At 40.7% G+C, this 27,829-nt stretch overlaps 1 protein-coding gene across 1 annotated transcript in view; it reads left to right on the forward strand.

Annotated features, from left to right (window-relative positions):
* FYB2 (FYN binding protein 2) overlaps nucleotides 1–27,829 on the forward strand; it is an 87,229-nt gene that overhangs the window by 30,505 nt on the left and 28,895 nt on the right. The window contains 6 exon segments of the mRNA XM_067025757.1: nucleotides 7,368–7,402; nucleotides 9,683–9,714; nucleotides 13,753–13,855; nucleotides 16,905–17,064; nucleotides 26,595–26,706; nucleotides 26,803–26,843. Coding sequence (XP_066881858.1) covers nucleotides 7,368–7,402; nucleotides 9,683–9,714; nucleotides 13,753–13,855; nucleotides 16,905–17,064; nucleotides 26,595–26,706; nucleotides 26,803–26,843 — 483 coding nt within the window.

Consider the following 27,829-nt stretch of genomic DNA (forward strand, 5'->3'; position numbering starts at 1 on the left):
GTATTAACCCACTTTTAGAGACAGAAAACTGATGAGCAGAGAGATTGAGTTGCATAAGGTCACACAAGTAATACACGGTAGGGCTGTAATGTGCAATGGTTCAGACTGCCTCTAAGATCCATGCTCTTTCCACAATTTTATGCTGCTTCTCAGTCAAGAATGTTGACTTCCCTGAAAGGAGAGTTAGAGAGAGATCCTCTGCTACAACCTCTTTATTGTATAGACAAGAAGCCCAGGGCTCTGGGAGAGGAAGTCATTTGCCTGGGATCACACACTTAGGAAGTCCACGGATAACAGTTAGAACCCATTGAAATTTCCCTCCCCTCCCCTGGGAAATAAGGGGTTGAAGAACTCCTGGAAAAATTCTCTCCTAGACTGGGCAAACTCTCGATTCTCCCATTTGGCTTGTAAAGTACTAGCCATAAGAAGCAGAACTCCTGTCCCCATCAACCCAGAAGGCAGTGCTGCGCCATACTTGGGGTGTCCAGGCCCTTGCCTTAAGGGCACAGCTTCTTAAATTATAATGTTTGCATGAATCACCTTGGGATCTTGTTAAAACATCAATTCTGGTTCAGTAGCTCTGGGTTGGGCCTGAGATTCTGCATTTCTAACAAGTGCCCTAGTGACCCTGATGCTATTGGTTCACAGACCACACACTTTTAATAGAAGGGCTGTGGGCCCCATTTGCACTACATTCCAACTGCATTTTTCTACAAAGCTAAGAGCTTACAGGGCCAAGGGGATTCTCCTGTCAGAGCCTGTACCTTCTCTCTGGACTACAGGAGACCCCCAGAATGCCCTCCCATAAGTGGCTTGCTTGGGTCTCTTCCATAGGTCCTTCCTCCTCAGGACACATTGGGCTGCAGAGAGATCTGTTCATGGGGGGCAGGAGAGGATGGTGTTGACATATGCAAGGCCCCTCATGTGTAGGTTGAAGCTGATGATTGAAAAGAAGGAAGGAAGGAAGCTGGACCAGAGGCCTGCATTTGTTCTCTCCAGGCCACAGATGTCCAAGGTGGGCCTGTGGGGGACATCATTTGAGATACCTAGAGAAGGAACCACTCACCCAGGCCTCTCTTCAGTCTTCAACTGAGGAATTCTTTGTGTCCCTCCGTGCTGCTAAGGAAGCAAGAGTTTATGACTGAAAAGAGAAAGGGCTCAGAAAATAACCCACTGATGCAACTGAGAGGTAACCGAGCAGAGGGCAATAGGAAGGCTGAGAGAAGGGTGAGGGTGGTGAGAGCTTCCCAGGCCAGAATGGCATCCTGTGGGAGTTAGGAAGAGGGCTGCCAGGGCTGAAGAAGCTGGGGAACTGCAGCCTGGGATCAAAAAGATTCGTTATATCCCCCACTCCTTTCTCTGTCCCTCTCTAAAGAGCCAAGATACAATTACCCTACAGGAAAAAAAGGGAAGGAAGTGGACTATTTGACCCCCACTTGTCCCTGTTCGTTTGACTGTTCCCATGTATTTCATCCTCTTTACACTTACTGGTTGAATGATATATGAACCTCAGTTTCTTCATCTACAAAATTGGTATAATGTCTCCTTTGTGTAATTGTTCTGTGTGTTTGAGAAGGTAATACATTTAAAGTCAAGTGAACTCTGCTCTGAGATGATGGAGCAGATGTACTTTTCCCTGGTCCCCCTGCTAAGTACAACTAAAACCCCTGGATAGTCTATATAAAAGTTATATATATACATATATATATGTATATATATGTATATATATAGTGTATACATATATATACACTATATATACATACTATATATATTTATGTGTGTATGTATATATATAGTATTTTTTATATTAAAACATAAGAAAACTAGAACACTCTGAAAAGGTAGACTAGCTAGGGACCTCTGGACCCAACAAGGATAAGTGGTGAGTTCCTTGGGTTTTCTTCTTGCTTCATATATCCCAGACTTGGAGCTGAAGTAGCTGCCAACCCAGAAACACCAATGGGCACAGACAAAAGAGCTCCAGCAGTATCCTGCTCTTTCTGACCAAAGGACCAGGGAAAGGGGAGCCTAGAAAGACAGAAAGCCTCTAGACAACAACTGTTCTCCCCCAGCTAAATGTAACAGAAAACAAAACAAAACAAAACTGCCCCCCCCACCAGCCAATGCTGAGTGGGGAGCCTGGACAACCACCCTCATCAAGCTACAATGATGCACCCCAACCCCTCCTCTGAGATGTTTTCAGAGAAGGTCAAGTAGAGAACTGGGACTTTCATCCCTGCCAGGGTAACAAAACTCCACTTACAGTGATAGCCAGTGAAGACCATATGGGGAGCATGGACTCCAGCCTTCCACCCAGAAATAACAAGGCATCCCTTCCCCTCCCTGTTGTGTTGGTGTCAGAGCAGACTTCATGGAGAGTCAGGACTTTCACAAACACCCAGTAGTAAAGGCAGCCCCCCTTCCCTGTGGTATCAGCAAAAGCTGTTCTGGGAGCAATAACAAGACTTAGCAATCTTAAATATATACACATGAAATTCCAGAGCTGCAAAATATGTGAAGCAAAAACTGAAAAAAGAAATAGACAAATAGACTATTATAGTTTGAGACTTTAATATTCCTCTCTCAACAATTGACAAAACACCTAGACAAAAAATCAGTAAGAGTACAGTAGAATTCAACAATACTATCAACCAGTAGGATCTAATTGACATCAATAGAACACACAAGTGCAGAATACACATACTTTTCAAGAGCCCATAAACATATTCCAAGATAGACCATATTCTGGGCCATAAAACAAACCTTAAAAAATTTAAAAGAATTTAAATTATGCAGAGTATGTTTTCAGACCACAGTATAATCAAACTAAAAATCAAGAACCGAAAGGTAACAGTAAATTCTCCAAACACTCAGAAACAAAACAACACTTCTAAATGTGGATCAAAAAGTAAGTCTCAAGGGAAATCAAAACATACATTTGAACTAAATGAAAATGAAAATACAACATACCCAAAATTGTGGAATACAGCTAAAGCAATGCTGAGAGGGAAATTTTAGCCCTAAATTCTTATATGAAAAATAGGAAAAGCCTCAAATCTAAAATCCTACCTCAAGAACATAGTAAAAGAAGAGCAAAATAAATCCAAAGCAAGTATAAAGAAGAAGCAATAAAGAAACTTAAATAAACTTGAAAACAGAAAAAAATAGAGAAAATCAATGAAATCAAAAGCATGTTCTTTGAAAAGAGCAATACAATTAACAAACCTCTAGTAAGACTGACAAAGAAACAAAGAAGACACAGATTAACAATATTAAAAGCAAAACAGAGATATCTTTACAAACCCTGCAGATGTCAAAAGGATAAGTGAATATTATGGACAACTGTATATATGTAAATTTTGACAACTTAGATAAATATTGAACAATTCCCCAAAAAACACAACTCACCCAATATAAATCATTTGAATAGCCCTGTAATTATTAAGAAAATTGAATGCATAATTTAAAAACATAAGAAAGTGATCTGTAAGTCTAGGTAATTTCAGTGGAGAAGTCTACCAAATGTTTAAAGAAAAATTAATACCAATTCTACACAATCTCTTCTGAAAAATAAAAGTGGAAGCTAGCATTAACCTGATACCAAACACAGATAACAGTACAAAAGAAGAAAACTGCAGATCAATATCCTTCATGAGTATAGTCATAAAAATCCTTAACAAAATATTAGCAAATAGATTTCATCAAGATAGAAAAATAATTATATACCACGACTAAGTATGGTTTATTCATTGTAAAGTTGGTTCAATACTCAAAAATCAATCAATTAAATCTGCCATATTGACAGGCTAAAGAAGAAAAAAATCACACAACCATATCAATCAATGCAGGAAAAGTGTTTGACAAATTCAACACCAATTCATGATAAAAACACTCAGAAAAATAAGAAGAGAGGGGAACTTCCTAAACTGGATGAGAACGTTTACAAAAAGTCTGCATGATACTTAATGATACAACTCTGAATACTTTACCCCTAAGATTGGGAACCAGGAAAGGATGTCCACTTTCACCACTCCTATTAAATATAGTGCTGGAAGTTCTAGTGAGTGCAATAAGACAAGAAAAGGAAATAAAGGAATACAGATCAAAGTCATTATTTGCAGATGACATGATTGTCTAAGTAGGGTGTCTCAAGGAATTTACAAAAAAAAAAAGAAAACCTTCTAGAACTGATAAATGAGTTCAGCAAGGTCACAGTATACAAAATAAACATTTAAAAATCAATTGTGTTTCTATATACTACCAATGAACACTTGAACACTAAAAATGAAAAAAATGTAATACCATTTACAATCACTCAAAAAAGATAAATGCTTAGACCAAAACCTAGCAAAACATGTATAAGAGTTAAATGTTAAAAACTACAAAATGCTGATGAAATCAAAGAAAATCTAAATAAATGGAGAAACATTTATGCTACATTTATGGATTGGCAGACTGAATATAGTAAAAATATTAATTCTCCCCAAGTTGATATACAGGTCTAAATGCAAGTTATAGTAAAATCCCATCAAGATTCTTTTATAGATATAGACAATATTATCCTAAAATGTGCATGGAAGGGCAAAGAAACTAGAATAGCTTAAAACAATTTTGGAGAAGAAAAAGTGGGAGGTATCAGACTACCTAATTTTAAGAATTATAGCTTCTGTAACCAAGACTGTGTGGTATTGGCAGAGAGAAACACATAGAACAATAGAACAAAATTGAGAACACAGAATTAAGACCTACACAAATATGCCCAACTGATTTTGGTGTTTTACACAATTGTAAAGCAATTCAATGGAGGAAAGATAGCCTTTTAACAAATGGTGTTGGAGCAATTGGATATCCATAGGTAAAAAAAAATAAACAAACCTCAATGTAAGTCTCACATCTTATAAAAAAATTAGCTTAAAATGGGTTTCTTCCTTCCTCTGCCTGCCAATGATGAGGAATCTAAATGCTACTTTTCTGGGACAAAGAGAATGAGGGGGAAAGGAAGGGAAAGAGAAAGAGGCTTTGCCATCCGTTTTGGGTGAGTCTGTCCCTTAAACAATGCCCAGAAAACAGAAGGCCATCACCTCTGGGGTGCATAGCTCGGCATAGGTGCCTTTCTGAAGCTTCACCTTTTCGTACAGACCTTGGTGATGTGTAAGCAGGATTTAGGCTTGTCTGGAAGCTCTGCAGAATTGTCCTCAGAGCTCATCTACACCAGTGCCTTTCAGACTGTGCTTCCTAGGACCAAGGGCTGTCCTAAGGGGTCCTGGAGACCCTCGGGGATAACTTCCAGAGAAGTTCTGTTTATGCTCCTGTAATATTGCATTTAAATGAAGGATTCCATGGCTAGAAAAAAGTTTGAAAGCCATTTCCTATTGAGCGAACCTGGGCAAGTTGCTTCATTTCTCCGCTGTCTATTCCTCATCAGTAAATCAGAATGTTAGTGATGAATATCATAAAAATAGTTATTTTTTATTATTGTCTTTATAATATTAGTAGTAATTGTCTCACCTCCTGGTATAAAACAGGTGAAGGGACTTTTCCAAAGTCACACAGGGAGTTAGTAAATGGAAAAAGAGCTGAGGCCTGGAAGACGTGAGCATGATATGATACTGCAGTTGGAGGGTTGCTGAGGACCATCTTCTGATATTTGTCCTTTTTCTCCCTGCTGGGACAAAGCTATTCAGTGGAAAGGGTTATATAACTCCCTGTGGAAAGTAAGTGAGGGCTCTAACGCTTTGGGTTACATCCTCCTGTTATATTATAATTCCTAGTCCTCTCCTGACCCCCTGGGATGTGATATTTGTACTTTATATTCCTACGTTGGGAGCAGGTTTTGATGGCAATACTTACTATTGGGAGAACCTCCACTTTGCTAAAAAACAGTATCATATTATGAATGCATTATTAATTGTGTGTGGATTATCTTTGTTTACTGGCCTTAGCAAGTATTGAATAAGTCCTCTCTGAGCCTTGGTTTTCCCATTTCTAGGACAGAATAGTATCTCCCTCCCCACCAGGTGGCAGGTAGAAGCAAAGAGATCATGATTTGTTAATTCTTTCAAAAATACAGAACAGTAAATAAGTAGGGGGAGGGAGAGAGAAGGAGATTATCATTTTTAAAATTGGAAAATAAATGTATGCTTGAAAAGGATGAGGCAGACTGCTTATAAACAGGTATTCTTAAATGTTTTTAAAGCACGTAATAGCAGAATAAAATGTGTTGATTCAAAAACTGGTGAAAATAAGAGTGTACAGTTACCGAAGCTGAAGTACATGTTATTAATCCTCCACACAGAATTTTAGGTCCCTGTGTCAACACTCACATGCACATAGTCCCTAAAGAAAAACTGTGATTTCATTTACTTTATTAATGGATTTTATGTGTAGAATAATAATGGCTAAGAAATGCATGTTATTGTTTGGTCAGTTCTGTAAACTAAAGCTTTAGGACTCTAGCAGCAAGAAAGAAAAAAGGAACTGGGGAAGTCCTGTTTATTATGCATGCATATTCATTAGCAGTAGGAGGAAAACTTTTATAGATACCTTATAAGCAAAGAAAAATTAAATTAGCAATTTTATCAGAAAACGTCACTTTCTATACAACGTCTGGTGTTCTGCTAGGTATACGTGACTTACATCATCTCCTTTCATCTCCCCATGAACTCTGGAAGGCAGGTTCCAGTTGTCCCCATTTCACAGATGAGCAATCTGAGGTTCAAAGAAATGAAGTAATTTGTCTGCAGTTCCACGGGTAGGAAGTGGCAGGACTAGGCTGAGAACCCAAATTCTTGCTACTACTTGTATTTGTTAATGGTTAAATTTGGCATCGTCACTAAATAAAACCCACAAAACTTTTGGAAAAAATCAAAAGGTATTCGAGCCTTCGTTGGTGGCCAGTCTCCTCTTTCCAAGCTGTACTAAGGAAACAAAACGCTCATGGAGCCGAACACTTTTAGGCGTGCTGTGGAGTTTGACTTGTTGAAGCGGGATTTGGACTTTTGTTGGCCTTTTTCCTTTCCCTTTCCTTTCAAGTTTGCCTTCTGATTGCTACCACTAAATTGCAGCACTTTCTCTTCATCGTAGAGTATGAATCTACTTAACAAAAAGGAAACTGAAAATTGTTTCAAATGTTTTTGAAACAAATTGACTGTACATTCCATCCTAGAAATCCCCCCAGAAATGATACCGTGATCAATGACCTGAGAATTTCCCAAACCACGTGGACAAGGCTCCCATAGACAGATTGTTCTGAAGGTTGAGAAAACTGAACTCTGCCACCTTCTATAATTGCTTTAACCCTGCATACTGCATAAGAAATGGGTACTATAAGAAACTGCCTTGAACTAATTTTTTCATGTTTATTTTAGCAACTTATGAAGTCAGAATTGAAGAACTCCAAAAGGTATTGTTTCTTCTCTTCTTATCAGCTTCATAACTAAAGCAAGTGTGCAGAGTTGATTCTGAAGTAGTTTCTTTCATGAGGGAGGAATGGTTTGTGTTTTGGGTTTTCCCCTGATTTGAGGGGCTTTTCCAGACTCTAGCTGCTAAGATTCTGAAGCCTGAGGCCCTGTAAGATCAGAGACAGAAAATGTGTTAGGATGGGAGAAGGTGGTCCTAATCCATTCCTGGCCCCTTATCTAGGGTGGCCAGCACCAACTGGCCTTTAATAACTGTCCCTTCAGAGAGAAGGGCTCCTGTGCTTTCACAAGAATGACCAGACTCCTGAAGGCATATTTTCTGGGCTTCTGGTGGGCACAATGCTAGCAACTTGATTTAGGTAGGGCCCAAGCAGAATCACGGGCTTTGATCCTGGCTCCTGTCTGTGTGACCTTGAACCTCCCTTTCCCCACGTGCAAAATAGTGGTCATAGAAGCATCCCCATCAGAAGTCATTGTGAGAATGAAAAGAGGTAAATTCAAGTAAACAGTTTAATAGGAAGTGCTGGAATCTATCCCAGGCATTTTACCTCTCTGCGCTACAGCTGTGTCTTCTGTAAAATGGTGCATTCCCCGTGAGGGCAGGAAGCATATGCCCTGTGGTTACCTAATCTGCAGTAGTAGAGGCTCAATAAATAAGGGGCCAATACTTGTTTCACTGAATTGCTAAGAGAACTAAGCCAGACAAAGTAGATGAGCACCTAATATAGCACACGGCACACAGTAGGCACTTACCTAATGTTTTAACTGGGACAGTTAAGGTACTGCTCCTTTATCACTGGGTACATTTAGTTGAGGTCCTTCATCTTTCTGCTTCATGGTTCTAATGCTTACTGGAAAGGATTGTTCATTTGTGATACACTTTATAGATAGAAAACTATAAATGATTATTAACAAAAGCAGAAACAGTTCATTAAGATGCTTCACTTAGCTGGCAATATCAGCAAATAATAAACTTCTCTGCACAAGGGAACTTTCCAAATGACCAAATTTTATCTCATTCAAAATAAAAAGCATGAAAGTATTTATATATATATATATATATCTTTCAACCTTCAGATATGCATTACGTTCATCTCAGTGTTTTTGAGCTCGGTGGCTGGAATCTGATTTCACCCTTTCTTGATGACTTGGAGTCCCCTGGAGTATAAGGGGCTGAATGGGCACTGTTCATGCTTTTCTTGTGAGATGCTCTTGGGCCCTTGTAGGTATTCAGAGCCAGTTGCCCTCACACCAAACCACTACGGTCTGTTTGCTGTAGTTGTTTTCTTATTTCTATCAATTATTATTTCCTTCTCCTGTCAGCCTCTTGTGTCCAGCAGTGAGTCTCTCAGGTGGTCGAGCACACACCAAGTCCCTGTTTGGGGACAGGCACTTGTGTCTCTGTGTGTGTGTCCCGGTCACCCTGTGAGCTGGTGTCCCTGCTTGCGTTTTACAGATGAGAACTCAAGGCTCAGGGAGGTTAAATAACCTATAAATACAATAGCAAAGATACTAAGCAAGGTCTGTCTGACTTGTTTTCTACCAGTGCTGCCATCCAATCTGCTAGGATTGTATGGAAAATGAGAGCCAGTCATCCCTGAATGAAAGCCGTGAGGCTCTCCTCAAAGGAGGGTATATGAGCTCTTGGGCCTGGACTTTGTGGCAGCATTTTGGATGCTTAGATATTTTCTGTTCTCTTCAGGTTCTTGGCTAGAATCCAGATAGGGAATGGCATCATATATGTGACAACTGATTAAATGAGGAGCAATGTTATGGCCATTGGGACATAATTTTAATGGCACCAAGTCTAGATTACCTGAGAGCTGATTTTTGATCAGGCGGTACGTGATCAGGAATGGGGATTTCCCAGCATGGCTTGCACACTTGCCTGTACCAATTTTGCCCACTGGAACATTGCTCAAATATCGCACATTCCTGTTTGCTCATAAGATTTAAAAGTTCTTTATTCTACAGATGCATTCCTGGAAAGATGTGCAGCGAACAGTTTATTTTTCTAAGTCAAATTACACGTTCCCACTGGCACGCACCATACCTTCAGAAATGCCTGTTTTCTTTTCGATTGATCTTCAGTTACACTGGCAGCAGTTCATAGAATGTTCTGTTGTCAACGTCTACCTTTGCTCTGTACTGAGACCTCACTGGCCGGTCAGGTCTCTAATGATCTGTAACCAAACAACAGAGGCCTGGTTGGGGTTTGACTTGGGTAGGTTTCTGAAAATGACCATTTTCCTCTTTACTTTCAGCCTTGGAAGAGTTTTCTCCATCAAGAACTTAGGTGAGTTTTATCGTCAAAAGGAAAAGCATTAATCAGCTGCTAACACTCTGCACTGCACTGGTTTTCCTTAATGGGCCAGCTGTTTCCAGTGCCTGACCTGATTCAACACCCCTAGCACCTTTCAAGGCGCCTGGTGCAGAAAATGTGCTCAGAGGTCCTGCCTGGCCTGTCAGGTCCATCTCGTTCTAGCACACTGCACTCCCTCAGCAGAGGCTTGCTGAGTCCCCAGCATGCTGGCCATTTGCTAACCACTAGGGCTGGAGCAGTGACAGAGACCTAGCCACTACCCTCAGGGGTTCCCCAGTGGGAGAGACACAGTCAAACAGGCATATAACAATCACTTGGATCCCAAAGAATTTACCGTTTCCAAAATGCACCATATGCTGTTTGAGGCCTCTTTGCCTTTGCTCATTTCATTCATTCACCCCAACTTAATGATCTGGCAAACTTCTACTAACCATCAAATGTCCCCTCCTGTAAGAAGCCTTCCTAATTCCCCTCCTCAGAGAGAAGTAAGCGGTCCCTTCCCTGCAGTACTGCTGTAAGGCACACACACGTTTGCACTGATGTCACGTATATTGTTTGTTTGCTTAGATTCCAGTTCATCCTCACTCTCCCCTCCCCTTCTTGTCTGTGTGCTCCTTGTGGGCAGGGCCCATTTTTCTCATGCTTGGTCCAGATCAGGGCCTTGGCACATAACAGTGCTTTTACCTGACTCTTCAGAGTCTGCCTCTCTCTCCCTCCCTCCCTCCCTCCCTCCCTCCCTCTCTCTCTCTTTCTTTCTCTCCCCCTGGAGTTTTTTTTTGTTTTGTTTGTAATTTTTTTTAGCCTCTTTATTGGAGTATAATTACTTTACAATGGTGTGTTAGTTTCTGCTTTATAACAAAGTGAATCAGCTATACGTATACATATATCCCCATATCCCCTCCCTCTTGTGTCTCCCTCCCACCCTCCCTATCCCACCCCTCTAGGTGGTCACAAAACACTGAGCTGATCTCCCTGTGCTATGCGGCTGCTTCCCACTAGCTATCTATTTTACATTTGGTAGTGTATATATGTCCATGCCACTCTCTCACTTCGTCCCAGACTCCCCTTCCCTCTCCCTGTGACCTCAAGTCCATTCTCTATGTCTGCATCTTTTTTTTTTTTTTTTTTTTTTTTAGCGGTACGTGGGCCTCTCACTGTTGTGGCCTCTCCCGTTGCGGAGCACAGGCTCCAGACGCACAGGCTCAGCGGCCATGGCTCACGGGCCCAGCAGCTCCGCGGCATGTGGGATCTTCCCGGACCGGGGCACGAACCCACGTCCCCTGCGTCGGCAGGCGGACTCGCAACCACTGTGCCACCAGGGAAGCCCATGCATCTTTTTAATGCATTAAAATAAACATGGTCCATGAGCTCTGGAGGAGCAAGTATCAACATTTCCTGGCTGAGGCTAAAACACACACGAGCTGAATCATGGGAGAAAACCCTGCTTCGTCTCTCTCTTTGGGTTCTTGCCTGACCCTAAATTCATGACCCCTGCAATTACCTTCTAGTATCTAGCATGGTGCTGGGCACATAGGAGGCACGTGTCAGATGATTACCTATTTAGTTCAACGTTTATTGAGCTTTTTCTCTGTTCAGACACTGCTAGACTCTGAGGTTCGAAAATGAATAGAATATATCTCTAATGCTTAGTGCAAGATGAGAGTGGAGACCATAGTGGTTGGGTCGAGGGGGTCCCTTGGAGGGACAATGACCACGTAAGTAGGAAATTACAATATCATATAATCACTGCTAAGGCAGTTATGAAAACACAGAGGTGAGGCACCAGGCATGCTTCCTTCAAGAGTGACAACTGAGCTGAGTCATGAAAACATGTAGGAACTGGCCAGGTGAAAATGTCAGAAGGCATGTCCCAGGCAAAGGACAAGTGGGAGCAAAGACGTAGTATTGAACCGTGAGGCCAGTACAGGGATCCACAAAAAGCTGGATGATGCTTGAGCACAAAGTGTGGTGTGGGAACAGTAGGAACGAGGCTGGGGTCGTGTGCAGAGCTGGATCCAGGAGCGCCTGCGCTCCCTAATTAAATTCAGAGCAACCCTGTCCAATAGAAGTGTAATGCAAACCACATATGTCACTTAATTTGTTTCTAGTAGCCATCTTTAAAAAGCAAAAAAAAAAAGTGAAATGAATTTTAATAATGTATTTGATTTATCCTGATAGATCCCAAACATTATCATTTCAACATGTAATCAACACAAAAGTTACTAATGAAATATTTTAGATCCTTTTTTTCATACCAAATCTTTAGGATCCAGATGTGTTTTATACTTACAGCTCAATTTTTTTAAAAAACTGAATTTATTTATTTATTTTTGGCTGTGCTGGGTCTTCGCTGCACGCTGGCTTTCTCTAGTTGCGGTGAGCGGGGGCTACTCTTTGTTGCCGTGCATGGGCTTCTCATTGCGGTGGCTTCTCTTGTTGCGGAGCACGGGCTCTAGGCGTGCAGGCTTCAGTAGTTGTGGCATGCGGACTCAGTAGTTGTGGCTCATGGGCTCTAGAGCTCAGGCTCAGTAGTTGTGGCCCACAGGCTGAGTTGCTCTGCAGCATGTGGGATCTTCCCGGACCAGGGCTCAAACCTGTGTCCCCTGCATTGGCAGGCAGATTCTTAACCACTGCGCTACCAGGGAAGTCCCGCTTACAGCTCAGTTTGGACCAGACACATTTCAAGAGTTCAATAGCCACATGTGGACAGTGGCCACTGTCTTGATGGCACAGATTTAGACCTTATCCTGTAGGTCAGTGGAAACCACAAAAGAGTTTTAAAGCAGAAGTAATGTACTCCTCTCCCCTAGCATTCCTAGGAGTCACAATATTAAATGTAATTTGACAGTTATATTTATCTCCATTCTGGAAAAATTTGGGTTTTAGAAAAGTTCATCTTAGGCTTTTGGAAAGAGACAGACTGGGGGCTGGAACCCAGCCCTGCCTACACAGCCCCTGTTCTAATATATGTTCTAGAACTAGTGGCCTTAATGGTGGATAAGAGTCATCAGTCATTGGATGAATGGATGAGTGAAACTCCTTAAAATTCTTCCCGTTGTCTTTGGGAACAGCACTCTCTCCTGGTGTTTCTCCTTCCTTCACGACCACCTCTTCTGGTTTTCTTTGAGGGCTCTTCTGTCTCTGCTTTCCATGTAAATGCAGTTGCAGAACTATCTACCTCACTGTGATGCCAGAAACAGAAGTTCTCACCTGAATGCTGATGCTCCTCCGTGTCCTGTCCCGGCTTTCGGCTTTTTCACTAAACTCTCCACCTTTGTCCCTCCTCTGCTCTTCCACTGTGGCTGGTGTCCATGTTACTGGTGCATGTCAGTCATGCCTCTCATGAAGGAATACTGGCTGGGGATCACTTTGCTATCACAGGTCACGCAGCATTAGTGCTGGGGATTCAGATAAATAACAGAGCTCTGATTGTTAGTTAGTTGACAAGGGAAAGTGGAGGAACTGGAAACCGATCCATAGACACTAGAGTTTAATACAAGATAGAGGGACAGAGTGTTAGGGGAACAGATGAAAGGGTATATGGCTGCTTGGGAGACTCAAGCAAAGATTCTCAGAGGTAAGCTGATTTAGACAGATTGGAAAGGGTACTGGGTTTCTCAGCAGTGTAAGCTGTGGAAGGCATGACTGACAAGGGAAATAGCAAATACGAAGGGAGAGTTGCTCAAAATGGGATGGAAGGATCGGGGAATTAGGAGAGTGTAGACTAGAGTAAACGTGGATAGAAGAAGTAGACGGAGACGGGGTTGGAAAGAAAGCTGGGGGCCAGATCACGGTGGGACTGATGTTTTATCCATCAGGCAATGGAAGTTGTTAAGAGATTTTAAGCAGGAATTCACTCTGGCATTGATTGGAGCAGGCAGAAACTCAGGGAGATATGTTTGACTTGATCCTGGTCCCCTCATCTTTAAAAAAAAAAGGGGGGGGTAGGGGTACTCTATCATCGAAATACTCTCGCCTTCACTTTTTCCCTGGTATCTTTTCACATTTCAGCCTGAAACATGAGGATGAAAATAAAAAAATGAAGGAAAAAGAGCCATGCAAATTGGAACCACGAAAAAAAGAAAAGGATCTATATTCAGACTATCTTTCCAAGGTATCTATGTTCTAGGGTTCCAGACCAAGCAGTCCACATCAGCCATGTAATAGGATCAGTTCATGGGGTGACTTTTTAGAGGCTGAGCCATGTAGCTCTCCAGAGAGACAGAGAGACAGTCAGAAGATGCAGTGGGTGTTGGGTGTTTTATCAAAGCAATCGACAGGACAATAACATTGAACTCTAGCCTTGGATTTTCCACTTATTAGCCAGGAAGCAGGCCTCACAAGCAGGGCTGAGATGGGTATGAGTTCAGCAAGGTACCCAGAGGGCAAAATACAAAGAGACAGTCATTCAGGTGCCCACCCTGCTCTTGCAGAACCTGGAGGGAGGGCTCCTTAAAGTTCTGTGCTCTGAGGCCCTGCTGAGAACAGGGCGTTAGTCTCTGAGCTCAGGCGTCTCATGTGTAAAGTGAGAATAAATAATCCGGCACCTGATTATACCATCCCCGCTCCCATCCTGATTCTGTCTCATTTGTGATGGAAAATGAAATGAAATAATGTAGTTGAAGCTGTTTTGTAAGCCACAAGCTACCATTAAAATGAAATATATTGTTGTTAATTAATTAATTGATTAATTAACATTGTTGGTTAATAGTAAACGCTGTATATGTGTGTATCCATATCCAATGGACACTCTCCCCTTCAAAACCGTGTGGTCAGAGGCTTAAACAATAGATACCACTGGGGCTACTACTAGGGCTCAAAACATTTGAGATGCCTGTTTGAGATGTGCCTATCTCAACCTATCAAATTGTTCCAGTTCTACCCAGGGCTTGGGTAAATCAAGCACCTTGGTGGTGGTGTGGGCCTGAACTGGAGTGTAGGCCCAGAGGCTGGGCTGGACCAGTTTGGGTGTTTACAGAGGGTCACAAAACGGCATAATTCAAAGAAGTAAGTCACTAATAACAAAAGACAGGGACCAGAGCCAGTGCAGCAGCATGGTATGTCAAGGACAGAGGGCAGGAGCAAGGCCGTAATGGGTGATGAGGCCAGAGATCGGGAAGGGGTTCATCAGGAGCGTATGAGAAAGGCAGCAGAGGAACATGATTAAAGATACTGGCCATGAGGGACCTCCCTGGCAGTCTAGTGGTTAAGACTTCACCTTCCAGTGCAGGGGGTGCGGGTTCGATCCCTGGTTGGGGAACTAAGATTCCACACGCCTCGTGGCCAAAAAGCCAAAACATAACAGAAGCAATATTGTAACAAATTCAATAAAGACTTTAAACATGGTCCACATCCAAAAAAAAAAGGAAGAAAGAAAAAGGGATACTGACCATGAAGGGGCAAAAAAGCAGGGGTGTGTCCTTTTCCGGTGCTGACCAAGTGCTGGCCAAGAGCCAGAGATGGGGTCAGGTTACCACCTAAAGGGACATAGTCCTACTTTCATGGAGTGGATTTGAGTTTGGGAAATTGTTAAGTTATTTGGAATGTGTTAGGTAAATGTGGTGGGTGGTCTAGCTGGGCAGTGCTCTTTGGGGTCAAATATAGATGGTACGGTCAGTAGGAATACAATCCATTGTGATTCAAACTGACTCTGTAGGAACCATTCCCCAGGACAGCCCTCAGAGAATCCGTGCAGTGCTGCAGTAGGGGCTCTGCTGAAGGACGGTGGTCACTATATTTGCGTGAAACACCATATTTGTGTCATTTGTGGAATGATATCATTACTTCCCTGTCATTTTTCCCCATTAAAAAATTTCATTCTTGGCTGTGTGACTTAAAAGAATGCCCCTCCTCTTCTTTTCCTCTTCGTTTGCCCAGATCCCCCCAAGAACTCAGGAAATTCCATGCCTTGTATCTATTCATTATTTTACCTTTTTGCAAGTACTTTCAGATGATTGTCACAGTGAACCCTGTGTCCACTTGTAGTCGAAAGGAGAGTAATCTCCTCTCCCATCGTCATCTCGTAATTATGAAATACTTGGATGGCCAGAAGTGTCCCAATTCGCCTCTGCCTCCAGCGTCACTTCCTGCCAATCTATCCAGATCTTTCTGAAATGCAAATCTGATCAGCTTTCTCCCCTGCCTGGCTCCCTAAGACTAGGAGATAAAGCCCACACTTTTTGCCTCATGTGCAAGACCCTTCATAACTCAGTTCCATTCTAGCTGACCTTTTCAGCCTCACCTCCAGTCTTTCCTCCTCTGTCCCCTTCACTCTTCCTTCATCAATAGCCTCTGTCCCACCCTTATGAGGACACTAACACTTCTGTCCCTTTGCCTGTGTTGACTTATCTACCAGGTATTCCTTATCCCTTCAACCAATCTCTTACTTCAATTTTAAAAGAGTTTCATAAAACCTGCTTCTGAAGTCTTCCCCACCCTGTCTCCTAGCCACAAGAACTGACCTGCCCCTCCTATTTCCACCTCAGTGAACAATCCTGCTGTAAATGATATTCACCACAATATACCTTAATTGTTTGCATGTATTGCTCCATGACCAGCGTGGAAGCCACTATGCCCATCGCATCTCTCTCTTTCTCCAGGGCCTAGCATGTTGTTTCCTGCAGTAAGTGCGTGACAGATGCTGGAGGGAGGAAGTGTGGAAAGAAGCGGGGGGGGAACAGAAGAATGGAGGGTGGGGAGATGAAATGTCAGGCAAAAGGAACACAGCATCCTTTGGTAGGCAAGAGCACAGGGCTATGGGGTCCAGTGCTGCCTGGGCAGATGACTAGCTATGAGACCAGAAGTCAGTCATTTAACCTTTCTAAATTCTTTATCAAGAGGAATCATGATATTTTTTGAATAGGCTGTCATGAACAGTAAGTGAGATAAAATATATCAAGAGCCTATCCTGCAGTCAGAGTTCCATTATATCCTGACTCTGTCCTATGGGCCTGCCTCTGTGCCAGGCATTCACTGGCTGTGCAGAGGGCAACAAAAGACATTATATGTGCTCCTGTGAAACTCAGAGAGATAAGACTCTGTTAAATAAAGGAATAAACAGTGGCTACCTGGGAGAAATGAATGAATACAGAACAGCATAAGTAAGCAAAAAACCAACAGATAAGCCAAAGCACCGCCAGACTGTCCCTGTTGCATGTGTTTAGGTGGGTGCCTATGAAGACACACCTGGAAAAACCCAGATGGTGAAAGTCCACAGGGATAGGAGGAGCACACTGGCCAGGAAGCAGGATGCTGAGATTGACGTCATCCAGACAGAGGCCTGCCCCAAGGACCCCAAGCTGGACAGACACTCCGATGGCCACTGTGAGTTGTGTTTCTTCCTGGTTCTCTTCACCATTATCGAATTATTTTAAAGCTGTGTGTGACCAAAATTTTAATTTCTTTTATAAATATTTACTGAGCATCTATTATATACAAAGTCACTTGCCTGAGTGAGGCAGCTGTGCAAGAGTGAAAAAAGGACTGGATTTAGAAGTAGAAGGCCTGAGTCCAAACCTAGGCTCTCATACTTATTAGCTATGTAACATAGTAACTCCATATTCCTTCATATTCCTCAGCTTCCTCATTTATAAAGAGGGATCATTAAAAAAGGGGGATCATAATATAGATCAAATTGGGGTTTGGTGAGGACCAAATCTGACATATGTTACATAATAGGTACTCAGCAAATGTTGCTGATTTCTTTTTATATGTACTGGCTCCTATTGTTCTTTGTAGACCCAAGACATTGACACACTGATGACATAGTATGATATTATTCTTTGACTTTATTCAAGTTGCATTTTACTTTCATGTGAGTCAAGACTCTTGATTGCAAGTAATCAAATCATAGTGTGTTAAGCAAAAGAGGAAAAGGAGGCTCACCTAGCAGAAGGTTTGGGCATGGCTGGACCCAGGCACACAAACAGTATGTATCACAAGGACTCAGTATTACTTTTTCTACTCCTGGCTTTGCTCCCCTCCCTCTTGTCTCCATTTTCAAGCAGACTCTACCCTTGTGAAGGCAAGATGGCATCTAGCAGTGACAAGCTTACACGCTATCTGTCCTCTTAGGAACCCCAGAAGAAAACTAGAAGTGATTATCCTCTCAACAGTTTCAAACAAAGGTCCAGATTTGAGTCTTATTGGCTTGATTGTGTGACATGCCAACCCCTATCCAGTTATCATGAATGTGGGATAGGATGCTCTGATTGACCCAGCCAGTGTCATAAATTCACATCTGGAGCTGAAGGTAGAATTAGTTCTACCCAAACGGTATCATTTCAGATTGAAGGATTTCCCAAGGAAAATTAAAAAGCTGTTATCATGAAAAAACAGTAGACACTGTGTAGGCAAAACAGATGTCTACTCCAGCCCAATAAGCCATGGCAAACGTTTCATAATGTGCTATAATCAGAGTGATAAGAATACATTGCAATCATAAGATGGACTCAGGCCCCATAAAGTCTGCCTCCAGGCTAGATGGCTGCATCCGTGCCACCCACCTCCTTCCCAATATACTCTTTATTCTAAGTTAACTGACTATGTCGTGTGCTTTAGTGCCCCTATAACTTTGCTTGACCTCTTTCCTCTGTCTGAGATGGCTTTATGCCCATTCTTTACCTGCTGATGTCCTAGTCATCCTTCAAGATCTAGCTCAGAAGTCACTTCTTCTGAGGCCTTCCTTACCTCCATCCTCCTCTTTCCCACTCTCCAGAGACCATAAAATCGCTCACTCTTCTCTGTTTCCAGGACACTTAAACAACAACCAAATGACCACTTTTCCATATTAGGTTTTAGAGTCAAGCATTTCTGGGACCCAGGATTACTATGCATTAATCCTACAGCCTTGGGAAATTTACTTACTTTTATGTACACATGGGGGTAGTACTATTTATTTCCCAGGGCTCTTTGTCAATGCATATAAAGTATCTGGTTCATTGCAACGTAACTGTCAGTTCTCTTTATTTCCTTTCTTAAAAAAATATTACAGTATGCCTTACATTATAATTCACGGTGTACATGTTTGTTTCCCACAGTACACAGTGAGTACCATGGGATCAGAGACCATTTGATATTTTTCTCTGTATCTCTGCAACCTGGCACAGTGGATATACCCAACAAAACTTTGTTAAAGGGAGGAATGAAAGAATAAATCAAACTTCAGTGAGAGAGTATGGTAGATTTGACAATCTGAATGATTCTCCTGACTAAAACAAGTAAAGAATAATATTTTTTTGGGAAAATTCATAAAAATATAAAAGAACTGATTTAAAAGGAAGCATCCACATACCTGCAGTAACCAGGAACCCTGGGCAATGAGTGAGTGCCAAAGCTACTCTGGCTCTGAGGGTTTTCACTGAGCTCTGAATCCCTTGAGCTCTGGTTTTGACTTCATGGTGTACAGAAGACAGGAGCTATAACCCAGGGCCTGCCCAAAGTGAGTTTATAACAGGGACCTCAAAGAATTATGTCCACACAGAATGAATAGGACTGTGTCTATTCTTAACAGTACTATATGGTGTACTTATAAATTTATTATAAAAGTAGACCTCAAGTGTTCTTAACACAATAAAATATAGAAAAAAATAAAGAAATGGGACAACTAAAAGACATTTCTAATGAGATAAATGACACATGAAAAGCACAGAGGTAGTGTTGAATCTAAAACCACGCCTTAAGATGAGAAGTGGATAGACTAATTTGGAGTGTAGAAAAAAATGGAAGGGAGGAAAACAAGCTGAAGTGAATAAAAGAGTTAAAGGAGAGGCCTAAATATGGGGCTGAAAACCATTTTCAAGCAATTAAGTACTGTCCATGAAGAGTCACTATAGATTTGGGAATTACACTATGTTGAAAACAGTCTGAAGAAGATTCTTCTAAGTAATCCGTACATACTGCTAAAGTACAAACGGAGTTTGTGCTAAACCCATTTAATAGTTCTCTGCAATAGTTCCCTACTCTCTTGTGATGAGAGAAGCACAAAATGTTTAGTCAAGGAAAGTGGCGTGAAAACAGAGAGGAAAGTTTCGAGGAAAAAAATACAATTGAGTGTCTTTCTATACTCCTTCTATACAAATGGGCCTCTTTTGAAAAAAATGAACAAAATAAAAAGAATTACTTCCTTCCATTAAAAAAAAAGAAGAATTAATAAGACAAACCCCAGGGAGCAGAAGGAAATTTGCCCATTTTGCCCCTGGTGCTGGGTAAAGGACAAAAAAATCTGTTACCATAGATGATCCTCATGCACACACTGGGAAAATTCATTGATGTGTACTCTTATGATTTGCGCCCTTCCTGTATGTTATACTGTAATTAAAATTTTAGTTTTAATTTTACTAAGGTAACTGTCAAACGAGAGACACAGCATGTTTACTTTCCAAATAAATAAAAAAGAAAAACAGAATGAAGAAAAGAGAAGAAACCTCAGTCAATCAAGCACAAGGAAAATGAGGGAAAAATAGAACAAATATAAAATATGTAATAAAATACTAGATATAAATTTCAAAATATCAGTAAACCCTATAAACATGAAACTCTCTAATTAGAGGACATATGCATTCAAATCATTCAATATTAAAAAATATTTGAGTAGCTTTTATGTCCCCAGCATTGTTCTAGGTGCTGGGGGTATAGCAGTAAATAAACCAGACAAAAATTCCTGTCCTCATGGAGATTACATTCTGATCTGAGGAGACAGATGATAAATATATACACAATAAAATATTCACTACGTAGAATGGTAGTAAATATTATAGAAAATAATAATAAAGCAAAGAAAGAGAATTAGGGGGTGCTTCCCTGGTGATGCAGTGGTTAAGAATTCACCTGCCAATGCAGGGGACACAGGTTTGAGACCTGGTCCTGGAAGATCCCACATGCCGCAGAGAAACCAAACCCATGCGCCACAACTACTGAGCCTGCACTCTAGAACCTGCGAGCCACAACTACTGAGGCTGAGTGCCTCAACTACTGAAGCCTAGAGTCCGTGCTCTGCAACAAGAGAAGCCACCACAATGAGAAGCCCAGGCACCGCAGTGAAGAGTAGCCTCCGCTCGCCACAACTAGAGAAAGCCTGCGCGCAGCAACGATGACCCAATGCAGCCAAAAACAAAATAAATAAATACATTTTTTTAAAAAAAGAAAAATAAAGAGAATTAGGGAGGCAGGTGGAGGGAGTGGAAGTTGCAATTTTAAAGTGTGCAGAGATGACCTCAAAGATGTAAAGTAGGTAAGGAATAGAGCCACGGCTATCCAGAATGTTCTAGGGAGAGAGGGGAAGGAGTGCAAATATCCCAGGGCATGAGTCTACTAGATGTGTTGGTAGAATAGCAAGGAGGGCAGTGTGGCTAGAGCAGTGACTGAAGGAGACTGTAGAAGGAGATAAGGTCAGAGAGATAACAAGGGGCCAGATAATATAGGGGCTTTTGTAGACCATTGCAAGAACTTTGGCATTTATTCTAAGATATATATATATATTTTTTTAATAACATTGAAAGGTTTTGAGCACAAGAACAGAATGATCTGACTTGTATTTTAAAGAATCATATCTCAGCTGCTGTCTTGAAAGAAGAATGTAGAAGAACCTGGGACCTGTTAGGAGTTTGTTGCAAGAATTTAACTGAGAGATGATGGTAGATTGGAGGACGGTACCGCAGTCGAGTTGAGATATGCTTGGATTCAGGATATAGATTGAAAGTCAAGATGACAGATGGCTGTGGATTGGAGGTGGGACATGAGAGAGAAAGGAGTCAAGGATGTCTTCAAGGTTTTGGACCTGAGCAACTGAAAGGTTGGGGTTGCTACTCTTTGTTGAGATGGGGCAGACTTCAGGAAGAGCACATTCACAGAGAAAAAACAAGAGTTTGGTTTGGAATGTAATATGTTGAGACAACCAAATGGAAACAGTATGAAGGTTGAACTCAATGAGATGTCTAAGTTAGGGATGTAACTTGGGAGTAGTCTGTGGTTTGTTTTTTTAAAATTTATTTTATTTATTTATTTTTGGCTGCATTGGGTCTTTGTTGCCACGTGCAGGCCTTCTCTAGTTGCAGTGAGCTACTCTTCATTGCAGTGCCCAGGCTTCTCATTGCGGTGGCTTCTCTTATTGCGGAGCACAGTCTCTAGGTGCACCGGCTCAGTAGTTGCGGCTCACAGGCTCAGTAGTTGTGGCACATGGGTTTAGTTGTTCCATTATATGTGGGATCTTCCTGGACCAGGGCTCAAATCCGTATCCCATGAATTGGCAGGCAGATTCTTAACCACTGTGCCACCAGGGAAGCCCTGTCTGTGTTTTTAAAATGAAGCCATAAACATTTTTCAATACATCTGCCTCAAAAAGGAAGGAGTAAGAAAGGAAAAAAAGTGTCCTGAAGAAAGAATTAAGCAACTGTGTGTTCAGCATCTTTGCTTTGTGCTGGAGAAACATACTGATAATTCCGTAAGAAAAAGTAGGGCCTTTATGCCTCTGGGAGGTGACATTCATTAAGACGGTTTGGGGCCTATATGCTAACTGACTTCTTGTCACAGGATAAAAGCTTGTTGCTTGGTGCCTTTAATTAATAGACAAAAGTCAGAGAGTCCCATACAGGATAAATCCAAGGAGAAGCACACCAAGACACATATTAATCAAACTATCAAAAATTAAATACAAAGAAAAAATATTAAAAGTAGTGAGTGAAAAACAACAAATAACATAACCTTATGTTATGTTAGCATAACATAAGATTAACAGCTGATCTTTCAGCAGAAACTCTGCAAGCCAGAAGGGAGTGACAGGACATATTTAACATGATGAAAGGGAAAAACCTACAACCAAGATTACTCTACCCAGCAAGGATCTCATTCAGATTCGACGGAGAAATTAAAATCTTTACAGACAGGCAAAAGCTAAGAGAATTCAGCATTACCAAACCAGCTTTACAACAAATGCTAAAGGAACTTCTCTAGGCAGGAAACACAAGAGAAGGAAAAGACCTACAATAACAAACCCAAAACAATTAAGAAAATGGTAATAGGAACATACATGTTGATAATTACCTTAAATGTAAATGGATTAAATGCTCCCACCAAAAGACACAGAATGGCTGAATGGATACAAAAGCAAGACCCGTATATATGCTGTCTACAAGAGACCCACTTCAGGCCTAGGGACACATACAGACTGAAAGTGAGGGGATGGAAAAAGATATTCCATGCAAATGGAAATCAAAAGAAAGCTGGAGTAGCAATTCTCATATCAGACAAAATAGACTTTAAAATAAAGACTATTACAAGAGACAGAGAAGGACACTACATAATGATCGAGGGATCAATCCAAGAAGAAAATATAACAATTGTAAATACTTATGCACCCAACATAGGAGCACCTCAATACATAATGCAAATGCTAACAACCATAAAAGGAGAAATCAACAGAAACACAGCCATAGTAAGGGACTTGAACACCCCACTTTCACCAATGGACAGATCATCCAAAGTGAAAACAAATAAGGAAATACAAGTTTTAGTTGATACATTAAACAACATGGACTTAATTGATATTTATAGGACATTCCATCCAAAAACAGCAGATTACACTTTCTTCTCAAGTGCTCATGGAACATTCTCCAGGATAGATCATATTTTGGGTCACAAATCAAGCCTTGGTAAATTTAAGAAAATTGAAATCACATCAAGTATCTTTTCCGACCACAACAATATGAGATTAGAAATCGATTACAGGGAAAAACCTGTAAAAAATACAAACACATGGAGGCTGAACAATACACTACTAAATACCCAAGAGATAACTGAAGAAATCAAAGAGGAAATAAAAAAATACCTAGAGACAAATGACAATGAAAACACAACAACCCAAAACCTATGGGATGCAGCAAAAGCAGTTTAAGAGGAAAGTTTATAGCAATACAATCCTACCTCAAGAAACAATAAACATCTCAAATAAACAACCTAACTTTACACCTAAAGCAGTTAGAGAAAGAAGAACAAAAATAAAACCTTAAAGTTAGTAGAAAGAAAGCATAAAGATCAGATCATAAATAAATGAAAAAGAAATGAAGGAAACGATAGCAAAGATCAATAAAACTAAAAGCTGTTTCTTCGAGAAAATAAACAAAATTGATAAACCATTAGCCAGAGTCATCAAGAAAAAAAGGGAGAAGACTCAAATCAATAGAATTAGAAATGAAAAAGGAGAAGTAACAAATGACACTGCAGAAATACAAAGGATCATGAGAGATTACTACAGGAAACTATATGCCAATAAAATGGACAACCTGGAAGAAATGGACAAACTCTTAGAAAAGCACAACCTTCCAAGACTGAACCAGGTAGAAATAGAAAATATAAACAGACTGATCACAAGCACTGAAATTGAAACTGTGATCAAGATAGTATGGTACTGGCACAAAAATAGAAATATAGATCAATGGAACAGGATAGAAAGCCCAGAGAAAAACCCACGCACCTATGGTCAACTAATCTATGAATAAGGAGTCAAGGATATACAATGGAGAAATAATGATCTCTTCAATAAGTTGTGCTGGGAAAACTGGACAGCTACATGTAAAAGAATGAAATTAGAATACTCCCTAACACCATGCACAAAAATAAACTCAAAATGGATTAAAGACCTAAATGTAAGGCCAGACACTATCAAACTCTTAGAGGAAAACATAGGCAGAACACTATGACATAAATCACATTGAGATCCTTTTTGACCCACCTCCTAGAGAAATGGAAATAAAAACAAAAATAAACAAACAGGACCTAATGAAACTTAAAAGCATTTGCACAGCAAAGGAAACCATAAACAAGATGAAAAGACAACCCTCAGAATGGCAGAAAATATTTGCAAATGAAGCAACTGACAAAGGATTAATCTCCAAAATTTACAAGCAGCTCTTGCGGCTCAATATCAAAAGAACAACCCAATACAAAAATGGGAAGAAGACCTAAACTGACATTTCTCCAAAGAAGATATACAGATTGCTAACAAACACATGGAAGGATGTTCAACATCACTAATCATTAGAGAAATGCAAATCAAAAGTACAATGAGGGCTTCCCTGGTGGCGCAGTGGTTGAGAATCCACCTGCTGATGCAGGGGACACGGGTTCGTGCCCCGGTCCGGGAAGATCCCACATGCCGCGGAGCGGCTGGGCCCGTGAGCCATGGCCGCTGAGCCTGTGCGTCTGGAGCCTGTGCTCCGCAATGGGAGAGGCCACAATGGTGAGAGGCCCGCGTACCACAAAATAGAAAAAAAAAAAAAAAAAAAGTACAATGAGGTATCATCTCACACCAGTCAGAATGGCCATCATCAAAAAATCTACAAACAGTAAATGCTGGAGAGGGTGTGGAGAAAAGGGAGCCCTCTTGCACTGTTGGTGGGAATGTAAATTGATACAGCCACTATGGAGAACAGTATGGAGGTTCCTCAGAAAACTAAAGTTAGAACTACCATACGACCCAGCAATCCCACTACCCTGAGAAAACCATAATTCAAAAAGAGTCATGTATCACAGTGTTCATTGCAGCTCTATTTACAATAGCCAGGACATGGAAGCAATCTAAGTGTCAATTGACAGATGAATGGATAAAGAAGATGTGGCACATATATACAATGGAATATTACTCAGCCATAAAAAGAAACGAAATTGAGTTATTTGTAATGAGGTGGATGGACCTAGAAACTGTCATACAGAATGAAGTAAGTGAGAAAGAGAAAAACAAATACCGTATGCTAACACATATATATGGAATCTAAGAAAAAAAAGGTTCTGAAGAACCTAGGGGCAGGACAGGAATAAAGACGCAGATGTAGAGAATGGACTTGAGGACACGGGGAGGGGGAAGGGTAAGCTGGGACAAAGTGAGAGAGTAGCATGGACATATATACACTACCAAACGTAGAATAGATAGCTAGTGGGAAGCAGCCACATAGCACAGGGAGATCATCTCGGTGCTTTGTGACCACCTAGAGGGGTGGGATAGGGAGGGTGGGAGGGAGGGAGATGCAAGAGGGAGGAGATATGGGATATATGTATATGTATAGCTGATTCACTTTGTTATAAAGCAGAAACTAACACACCATTGCAAAGCAATTATACTCCAATAAATATGTAAAAAAAAGGTAAAAGTCAATGTGCTTATTGTTATTTCTCAGATATATTTCTTATTTCTGATTAATAGTTCATGTCTTCAAATGGTTCTGAGTCACCCATACTGTAAATATTAACCTATACCAACTGATAAAAAGGTGACAGTTTTAAGGTTATGACAAGTTTATAGCTCTGTGAAATAAACCAGCTCCTGCATGTAACAGGCTAGCTACTTGTGCAAACAATCCCTAGGCATTTTTTAACCTGGCACACTATCTGGCTGAATCCATCACTAATGCATAATAAATATTGGCATGTGCTCAATCAACTTGTCTAAGAAATTTTACTTTAAGAAAAAATGCCACAAAGTGGATAAAGTCATCTAAATGTAGGGAGAGAAGCCCCAGGGCTGCACCTTGGTAGACTTCAACATTAGAGGAAGAAACATCCAAGAAGAGGGAGGAATCACTGGATTACTGGGCAATTAGCACCCTTCATAAATATGTATTAAGCCTTGCCACAATCATCCAAGAGAGGTTACTATCATTATCCCAACTTGAGAGAATCATAACTGAGGCTCAGCAAGGTGAAGTGGTTTGCCAAAGGATCATACATATCAAGGTTATAATCCAGTGTTACCATATTTAATCTGCCTTTTCCTATTATTGTCTCCATTGCCAGTGACCTGTGTGAATGCATTTATGAGAGAAGTTGATGAGACGTTTTCAGGGTGTTCTCTGTTTTCCTTACAGTGGGGTATGTGAAGGCCTTGGAGATGACTAAAGAAACCCCAGGCCAAGGAGCCTTTAAGCCAAATTCTATTTCCGAGACATATGATGATGTTGAGTACCCTGGGAGAGAGGGGTAAGTACGTGCCAGCCCTTCAGCGAGATGAATGTGATGAGACTTTAAAAGTACAATACAACAGGTCAATGGTCTTTGTATCTTTTCTCCCCACAGAGCAAAGTCAGATGTCTCTAACTCATTTGTCTCAGATAAAGGTAAGTTTAAGAAAACACTTGAAACTGTCAATAGGAATTGGTAAGAGTTTCTGTGGCAGATTAGTAGTAAGGTATCTTTTACTTACATATTTTTAGTAATTCCATTTGGGTGGGGTGATGATAACCTAATAGAAGTGGTTCAAGGTATGTGTGAATAAATGCATTTAGAATCATGAAGGTGAAGATGCTGGTAATGGGTCTTTTGTGGCAAGAAATCAACTTTGATGTGAAATTGCTTTCTTCCTGATCTCTTCACAATCCAAGTCTGAAGATAGGAATGTGTTTTATTTAAAACACTTGTATGGAGTCTCAATACTTTTTTTAAATATTGAAGTATAATTTATTTACAACATTAGGTTCAGATGTAGTACATAGTGATTTTATATTTTTATAGATTATAGTCCACTTAAAGTTATTATAAAATATTGGTCATAGTCCCTGTGCTGTACATCATATCTTTGTATCTTATTTATTTTATAGCTAGTAGTCTGTATCTCTTAATCCCCTTCCACATCTTGCCCATACCCCACCTTGCCACTTCCTCCACCCTTCTTCCCACTGGTAACAATTGGTTCTCTATATCTGTGAGTCTGTTTTGTTATATTCATTTATATTTCTTTTCTTTTTTAGATTCCACGTGTAAGTGAAAACATAACAGTTTTTGTCTATGTCTGGCTTATTTACTAAGCATAACACTCTCCAAGTCCATCCATATTGTTGCAAATGGCAAAATTACATTCTTTTTTATGGCTGAGTAGTATTCCTGTGTGTGTGTGTGTGTGTGTGTACACTACATCTTCTTTATCCATTCATCTGTTAATGGACACTGAGGTTGCTACTGTATCTTGGCCATTGTAAATAATGCTAATATGAACATTAGAGTGCATCTTTTTTGAATTAGTGTTTTCATTTTCTTCAGAAAGACACCCAGGAGTGGAATTGCTGGATCATATGGCAGTTCTATTTGTAATTATTTGAGGAACCTC

This window comes from Kogia breviceps, chromosome 1, assembly GCF_026419965.1.
Source record: "Kogia breviceps isolate mKogBre1 chromosome 1, mKogBre1 haplotype 1, whole genome shotgun sequence".
In the NCBI taxonomy this organism is placed as follows: Eukaryota; Metazoa; Chordata; class Mammalia; order Artiodactyla; family Physeteridae; genus Kogia; species Kogia breviceps.